Genomic DNA, 9,202 nt, shown 5'->3' on the forward strand with positions numbered 1-9,202 from the left:
CAATAGGTGGCGCTGCGCTAGAGTTTGTCTCCATTCCTGGAGAGATAATTTGAATATTCCCCAGAGGGGTGTGGCACCTATAAGTCCCCTTACTTTACTGGCAGCCAGACTGGCTTACAAAGTCTCCTTAAGGAGAATAGTGTTCCCCCGTGGTCCCCACATAGCTTTCTCATGAGCCAGATCAGACACCCTATACTTTGCACTGACGAGGGGCAAGCACCCCGAAACACCGTGTCTGCAAATTGGGATTCTGATCTGGCTTATATATCCTACGTCATATGCAAAGGATTGTTAAAAATCCACATTTGACTTTTAGGATTGCTACTTCCAATAGGTGGCGCTGCGCTAGAGTTTGTCTCCATTACTGGAGAGAGAATTTAAAAGAACAAGCATTGTTTTCAGGAGCTTCATGGATACCTAAACAGTATGCCAACATTTGGCAGTCTGCAGGAGTGACGTGAAGAACCCAGCTTCACTCAGTTTCATAGATAAATATGAGTTTTTCCAGACTCGATTGAATTAAAAACATCAACTTGAAGCCAGATCTCATCAGTACATAGTGGAACGCCTTACTTTGAATCAAGAGAAGCCAATGAGGTGGGGCTCTATTTTTAAGCACATGTCTATACAAACTAGCATGTGCCTATTCGTTTTTGCCCCAGTATTCCTCCTCCTACTGTAATTGGAAATGAAACTCTATAACCATAATATACTTGTCACATCTAAGTATATGCAGTATACTATATCAGTATATTATTGTAATTTATATTAAAAATAATCCCAAAACTTTGTATCTTGCCTTTAGAGCGGGTTTTGACTTGAGTTAATTATTGCAGATTTTTTTGGTGCGAATTCTACAGCGATGATGGTGATCTATTAAGACCCCATCCATATAATAGAAAAAACAGCATAGACTTTATTCTTTCTGTGCTTTGTGTGATGAGTTTTATTGACTTCTTCTATGTAAGTGACATTGTTTTCTTCTCCTCGCAGTATTCACCCAGCATGACCATGAGTGTGTGATATCCTCATATACACCAGTGCATTGAGCCTCTCAAGTGGAGAACTGTCAGTGTCCAAGCAGTAAGGATTACAAAATTAGTACATTGTATATTTAAAAGCAGGAAAGTTCCCACCCTCCAGGCTCCTCTGCAGACACTATAAATCCTTACAGAGGAAATGGACTGCATCTCTGCAATGACTTGACCTATAGAACAGTGGTGTGAAGGAAGGACATTTCAGCCACGACCTTGTGAAGTTCTTTCTTATTCAAAAATCCCAGCTAACAAAGACAAGAGATCTTTCCATAACATTGAAATACAACTTTCGAAGCTGAGGTTCAACTCCTCAGCATGGTAAATGGATGAACCATCAACTCATATAACTTATTACCTGTCAAGAATTTTAGCTTGGCTTCAAAGGAGAAGTATTGGTTGGAAGATTTACCACAAAAAAATGGGATTCTTTTGTGCCAGGAAAAAAAAAATCTTCTGACATTGAAGAGTTTAAAATCTATATCTGTGCAAGTTTCTGATTTTATTTATTATTACATTTCTTTTACTCACTGGATCACACGGAGACCCAAACTCCTGTTTTCTTACCTCCTTGCAGTGTACATAATAATCAGCAGCCCACAAATAGCCCTCTTCTGCAAAATACTTCATGCAACATCAATTCAGGTTCTACAGTCACCTCCTGATCTCCGCCACAGAACATCTGGATCACCTGAAGAGCACTCTCCGAGGACAAGTGGAATAATCCATCTGATTCTAAAAATACTCCTGAAATCCTCTGCAAATAGACCATATGAAGAAAACAAATGCATACGTAATAAATTGTTGTAACCCAATGTAAGCAAGTATACTATGTATTCTAGTATAACCTAAAATTAAGCCTTTCTTTAGAAGGCATATAGTTGCCTACATTCTCAAACTGCAGTATAGACCAATATGGGCCTCCACACCCAAACACTTCCTAATGGCAAGTGTCTACGCCTTTGTCTGCACACTGCAGGAAAAGTTGATTATTACTGTAATGGAAAGGTGGGCTTCTTACTAATAAATTAAAGAGGATATCCACTTTCAGGAAAATGGATTGCAAACATAAAATACCTAAAATAACAAATACAACAGATTCTCACCCATCCGTGGATCTAGCAACTGTTGTCTGCTGCTGCTGCTCCAGGCTAAGGTCCCAGTTCATTTAAGTTTTCATGCCAAAATTGTGGCTTAAAAGTTATTAAAAGTTACAAACCTTTGGAGCAACACAGAGTTGCACCAAAATTTTTCAACTTTTTACATCAGTTTGTCCTAGCTTTGCCAAAATGAGCTGGGGTGAGACGGCGATCCATGATGCTGCAGCTTGTTTAATTCATGACTAGCTGCGGTGTTCATATTCCAGAAGTCTCACTCTGGTCCCTGTCTGCAGTGAGATTACTGGCCACTCATCAGATGTTCCAGATTCATGAAGAGGTGTTAACGTCTCCATGAATAATTGGCATCTGACTCCACCACGTCTTGTCATCAAGAATGGCGAGAAAGACCCTAGTCTTGATGAACAGGGCCCTCAGTGTTTTGGCAGCAGCAAGTTCGACAGCATACCTCACTGCTGTAACTAGCTGATTGACTACGCTAAGGTAAACAGCACCAGCTGCTGAATTCATTGATTAGTGGTGGTGTATTCTGTGAACGTAACGTCACTGCTGCAGTTAAAACACTGAGCCCAAAGTAGAGGCGGACAGCCACCACTAGACCCAGGGAGTGGTGACTACTTGCTGTGCTATATTATCTATTTCACAGCATTTGGGGTCCACTTTTCTTAAAGATGACAACTCTTTTAAAGGGAATGTCACCAGTTTTTTGCTACCTCATCTGACAGCAGCATAATGTAGGAAACGAGATCCTGAATCCAATGATGCATCACTTAGTTTACTGTGTGCAGGAATTGTGACAGTTTTTAATCAGTTTTTAAATGTAGCAGAGCTCAGAAAGCTGATCCTGCCCACACCTCTGATTAGCAGCTTTCTATGTACATAGTATATTGACATTGAGCTGCTTTTCAGATGAGAGGCATGAGCTGTAGTCAAGTCAGTGATAATCTCCTGATTATAAAACATTCATTGTATTGAAACAACAGCAGACAGTTTAATTAGTGACACATATCTGAATTCTGTGTCTCAGACCCTATCTCATGCTGTACTCAGATTACATAGCAAAAACCTGCTGACAGATTCTCTTTAATTTATTTGTAAGAAGCCCATCTATATCCTTTTCATACATTGATCAGTCATAACATTAAAATGTACCACTTTACGGCAAATTGTTTCGTTTCCATGATACAGTTGCAAATCTTGGCCCGGCATGACTCAAACTAACAGTATAACATGGATCTATGATTCTGTCTTAGGCTAATAGACTGGCTATTAGGCCTGGATTTCTGGCTATAATACAGATGTGAAAATGCATCTTATCGTGCACTGTGTTTTCTGATGTGTTACAGTAGTTTTGCTGCACCATGAGAACAGATGAGCTATCCTGAGCAGGTGGGCAAGCCACAATCATCTGTCAATGGCTTTTCTGCCCTCAGAAGTGAGGGATCAGGCAATTAAGTTCAAACTGCTTGATTTTTAAATCCCCTGACATAATCCGTTTGGGAAGAATCAGGAGGCCCCCTTACTTATAGTAGATAATCAGTCAATGCGGCCAAAATCAGCGAGTCTGAATGACTTATCTAATCTGTATGGAGGCCTTTACATTTGCACATTTGTACTGCTTCCAACACATTAACTTCAAGAATGGATAGTTCACTTGCTGTCTAGTACTACTTACAAAGATGCTTTTTTTTTTTTCTTTTCCGTGCATTGGAGCAATAAAAAGCTTGGATGCAAAGGTTTCGAAGGTGTACATGGACTTTTAGGATATTTACCTGCATATATGAGATTAATCTCTAGGCTAATAGCATTACAATGTTGTCTGACTGCCTTCATGGAAGCGCCTTTTCTGGCAGAAAATTAACTTTATTCCTCCAGGGTGGGGTCGGCTTTTAGTTACAGAGGCATGCTGGCGCATCTACAGTCCGTGCTCAGTACACAGTGAGTGGTGGCTGTAAGCACACCCCAGCACTGTGACTGACAACTCACTCTGCAACCTAACCGTAGGGAATGCCAGGGAATGCTTGCAGATGCTGATCACATTGCTGTGAGCAATACTGTGAAACTGCTCTGTGCGTGCCTCCATGACTGAAAGCTGGTGGTTTCCGGGAGGAATAAAGTTAATTTTCTCCTGGTAGCTGGACATGTTCTGTAAGGTAGTCGGGCAGCATTATAATGCTGTTAACCTGCAGATTAACCCTTCATCTGCATTTGGGGACAGGGCCGGTTGAAACAGTATACACAGACAAACGTGACTACTGCAATAAATAAATAAAATAATAATAAAAAATGCTATCTTAACATGCTCCTCCATCCCATTGGGAAAAATACCTAATGGATACAAACTAAGGGAAATTGTACAATATTTTTCCAAATCTGATGATTTTGAACCTAGGCATCTTAATGATAGTAGTTTTTATATAAATGTACTAGATCTTGTTCAAGAGCTAAGAAAAGGATGACAGTGCTATCCTTCTTTCTATTATATCTGAAGCAATATTCTTTAGGCCAGTACGCAATAGTAGAATTTCTATCTCTTGAGTAAGAATTGTGTATACTAAAGATATTGGGAACCTGTTCAATATGAGAGAAAATGGCAAATTGGATATAAAATAGGAAGGGAAATTTTAAAATGTATTGCTGGCAAATGTAATTGACCTTTTTTTTCCTCACTGTAAATGTACACATGGTTTAAAATCAGTTTAGAAAAATCTGTTGCCATGAATCACTGAAGGATGTTCCGTGAGGTCTGTGTAATAGCCATTTATGTGTCTTCCAAGCAGTAGGATCTGTCTGTGTTGGTCCAATAGCATCTTAAATAAGTCTCATACATTACTTGCAGTTGTCTGAAAGCCATTGTTATGTAGGCATCTCCTATTCTGTGATGTTTGGATCAGTAAAATGAATGAGAACCTCAACACAAGTAGATGTATCTTTTAGAGCCTGTCCTAATCTGGTCATTGAAATTGGGCTCTCGAGAAAATGAATAAATATCTATGCCAATTTTGTCACATTCTATAAACCCAACTAAAAGCAAGAACCTGCAGATCTTGGTAATGGTCACAGGCGATTATACAAGTAGGAAAGGGAAAAAAAACAATTTCCCATGGGCCTTGACTATCGATGGATCTCATGTGTTGTCCACTATTCCCTCTTTAAAAATCATTCAAATTACTGACTGTGCACTCTTTGTCACTGGTGGGGACATAATGCCACCTTAGTCTACACATTACAGCATTAAGATTTTATAAACTCACATATTATTGGAGATTTATTTATAGATTATTTTTTATTCTTTTTAAAAAAAAATCAAGATAAAAAAAAGAGGAGCACCACCCCATACTGTGTACCAAGGCATTTACCAACATAAATTTGGATAGGACTAACTGATGCTTTTGTATCACTTCCACAAGTCACTGTCCACAGTACAGTAATGCATATAACGCCAGCATACATTTCATGCACTCTATGACCAAACTTTACAATAGAAAAGGTTCCTTTTTCATCTTGATAGTCTGCAAATTCACAGGATCCACATTTTGTCCGAAGCCCTTTCTGATATGCCATATAGCAGAGCATGCTTGGAGTACTTGTATACTCACTACTGTTGAGCGATCGTGCTCGGCACTGTTCTATACTCAATGGAGTCTTGGGTGCTCGGATAGTCATGGAGTTATGGCGTGTATCTCGGTGCTCGGATGTGTCGTCCATGAAACGACCACAAAGCACAGGCTTGGTTCACTGCATGATGTGTGTGAGCACCGCAGGGAGAGCCACAGTCTCTGTATGGCTCTAAATGGGGGTAGTAACATTTTCGGGTGTAGTGTTGCAAAAATAAAAAAATCCACACTCCCTCTCCCCGGAAGTGCTCTGTTTATGGCTGGTTGTATGTGGGTGGAGCCCAGAACTGCCCAATTATTGACTTACATTATACTTGTTACGCCAGTTGAGCACTTTCAGACCGTCTGACCTGGTCGACTCAAGTAATGAACACCCAAGCATTTTAGTGCTCGCCAATCTCTAGTACTCACCTGATCCACATGATGCCTTTGCTAATTAATCTGACAGCTCTACAAATGAACATCCCAATATATGCATGAGTACATATGCACTACATATCCTACATACAGTTTCATACAGGAACAACCCCCTTATGATTTTTGTAGGGGGACTTTTTGGTCTGCAATACTACTGTGAAACATTAAACCAGGCTTATGAATCCCTTTCATGGCTACAGCACAGTCATAAGCGGGATATGAAGTAACTGTACATATACTTCACAAGGGAGCTTTATACTTCCTCCCTCCTTTGGAGTGGGCAGGGGTTAGGGAAGATGTAAGGGGAAACATGAAGTGTCTCTTACATAACAGAGAATACACTTTACCGTTCTTATGAAGGATTTGCTTTTGTTTTTTCGTTTTTGGTTTTTTTTGTTTTTTTTTTTTATTTTTATCTAAACATAAAGGACCTCATTGCAAAAGATGTCTGTGCTGTTTTTGTTGTTCTATTCAATTTTTTTTTCTATTGTATCCCAAAGTAACTTTGTACAGAATTATGCTCTTGACCCACATTCTTTCAATTCTTCATTTTTATACTTTTATTTTACCTCTTGCAATGTCTGCGTTATTCTAGTGTGATGTAAAATACTGTAACATTAGGACAGGATTTAAAAGACAAAAAAATAAAATTGTACTGCTACTTGTTCTTTATATGATATGACAGTATTTGGGATATAAAGCATTCTCTCAAAGAGCCTGCTTTGTATTTTGCTCGTAGGGTTTAGAATTCAGTCCTAGATTTTAGTTGTCCAGTGTAGGCTATAAAATTATATATATATAATATAAAATTATATATATATAATTATATATATGTGTATATATATAATTATATATATGTATCTATATACCGATAGATATATAGATATATATATAATGTACATCATGTCATTTGTATGTTCTTTATATTGTAAAAATTCTTTAGACTGAAAGTTGCTTAACAAAAAAGAAAAAAAAAAAAACAAAACTGCATCAATAAATGTAATTTGAATTTTTTTCATATTTTTTAGTTGAGTCTTTTTGATTGAAATATCACAGAATTCTAATTGATGAAATAAAATAAAAATACCATCTCATCAGGCTATACAGCATTGTACACGCAGGCACACTGTAAATGTGGGCATAAATGGTAGACCTATTAATGATCTTTTCAGTCAGACGTACTGACAGAAAGTTATTGTGAAACTATCATTCTGAGTAGATAATTTATGTGACAAATATTATATCTATACATCTGTTGTCACTTTAGTAAAAATGTCATACTTTACTGTGAAATGCCGCAGTATTTCAGTAAAAACAGTTTTAACGAAATAGCGATGGGTAAAATGTCCGCTTGATGACTCCTTTGTCCCTATTTGCGTAAATGGAAACCTGTCATTAAGGCCCCCTTCACATGTCCGTGATACACGTGCGTGTTTGGTCCGTTTCCGTATATACCGGAGACACGGCCAAACGTGCACCAATGTTAATCTATGATTGTGGTCACACGTCCGTTATTTCATTATGTCCGTGTGTGCGTGTCCGTGATCCGTATGTGTTTGCGTTTGGCACGGATGCATGTCCGTTATCTGCACGGAGCACGCACACGTGGACACAATGAAAGTCTATGGGTATGTGCACACACGTTAGTAAACACGTATGCATCTACCTATAGTCCGTGTCCGTTTGGTGTTTTTATTTCTAGTGATGTCGGCTATTCTTTCTATTTCTGTGTATGTCCGTCAATCTCCCTGAGTCCGTCGGTCAGTCTCTCTGTCGGTCTCTCTGTCTGTCTGTCCCTCTCTCACAGTCTGTCGGTCAGTTTCCCTCCCTCTCTCATACTTACCGTTCCCCGATCTCCGGCGCAGCGCTGCACGGCATTCACACTGCTGCGGCGGCTTTTACTATTTTGAAAAAGCCGGCCGCCCATTAAACAATCTCGTATTCCCTGCTTTCCCCGCCCACCGGCGCCTATGATTGGTTACAGTGAGACACGCCCCCACACTGAGTGACAGGTGTCACACTGCACCCAATCACAGCAGCCAGTGGGCGTGTCTATACTGTGCCGTAAAATAAATAAATAAATAATTAAAAAAAAATGGCGTGCGGTCCCCCCCAATTTTAATGCCAGCCAGATAAAGCCATACGGCTGAAGGCTGGTATTCTCAGGATGGGGAGCTCCACGTTATGGGGAGCCCCCCACCCTAACAATATCAGTCAGCAGCCGCCCAGAATTGCCGCATACATTAGATGCGACAGTTCTGGGGCTGTACCCGGCTCTTCCCGATTTACCCTGGTGCTTTGGCAAATCGGGGTAATAAGGAGTTATTGGCAGCCCATAGCTGCCAATAAGTCCTAGATTAATCATGTCAGGCGTCTATGAGACACCCTCCATGATTAATCTGTAAGTTACAGTAAATAAACACACACACACCAGAAAAAATCCTTTATTAGAAATAAAAACACACACATATACCCTGGTTCACCACTTTAATCAGCCCCGAAAAAGCCCTCCATGTCCGGCGTACTCCAGGATGATGCAGCGTCGCATCCAGCGCTGCTGCATGGAGGTGACAGGAGCTGCAGCAGACACCGCCGCTCCGGTCACCTCCACGCAGCTAATGAAGACAGCCGCGCGATCAGCTGAGCTGTCACTGAGGTTACCCGCTGTCACTGGATCCAGTGACAGCGGGTAACCTCAGTGACAACTCAGCTGATCGCACGGCTGTCTTCATTAGCTGCGTGTGATTAAAGTGGTGAACCAGGGTATATGTGTGTGTTTTTATTTCTAATAAAGGATTTTTTCTGGTGTGTGTGTGTTTTTTTACTGTAACTTACAGATTAATCATGGAGGGTGTCTCATAGACGCCTGACATGATTAATCTAGGACTTATTGGCAGCTATGGGCTGCCAATAACTCCTTATTACCCCGATTTGCCAAAGCACCAGGGTAAATCGGGAAGAGCCGGGTACAGCCCCAGAACTGTCGCATATAATGTATGCGGCAATTCTGGGCGGC

At 40.2% G+C, this 9,202-nt stretch overlaps 1 protein-coding gene across 1 annotated transcript in view; it reads left to right on the forward strand.

Annotated features, from left to right (window-relative positions):
• Positions 1-7,490, forward strand: part of SSBP4 (single stranded DNA binding protein 4) — a 634,733-nt gene extending 627,243 nt beyond the window's left edge. The window contains exon 18 of the mRNA XM_075352595.1: positions 994-7,490. Coding sequence (XP_075208710.1) covers positions 994-1,023 — 30 coding nt within the window. The 3' untranslated portion in view covers positions 1,024-7,490. The remainder of the gene's footprint in view (positions 1-993) is intronic.
• Positions 7,491-9,202: the final 1,712 nt, after the last annotated feature.

This window comes from Anomaloglossus baeobatrachus, chromosome 1, assembly GCF_048569485.1.
Source record: "Anomaloglossus baeobatrachus isolate aAnoBae1 chromosome 1, aAnoBae1.hap1, whole genome shotgun sequence".
Taxonomy (NCBI): domain Eukaryota; kingdom Metazoa; phylum Chordata; class Amphibia; order Anura; family Aromobatidae; genus Anomaloglossus; species Anomaloglossus baeobatrachus.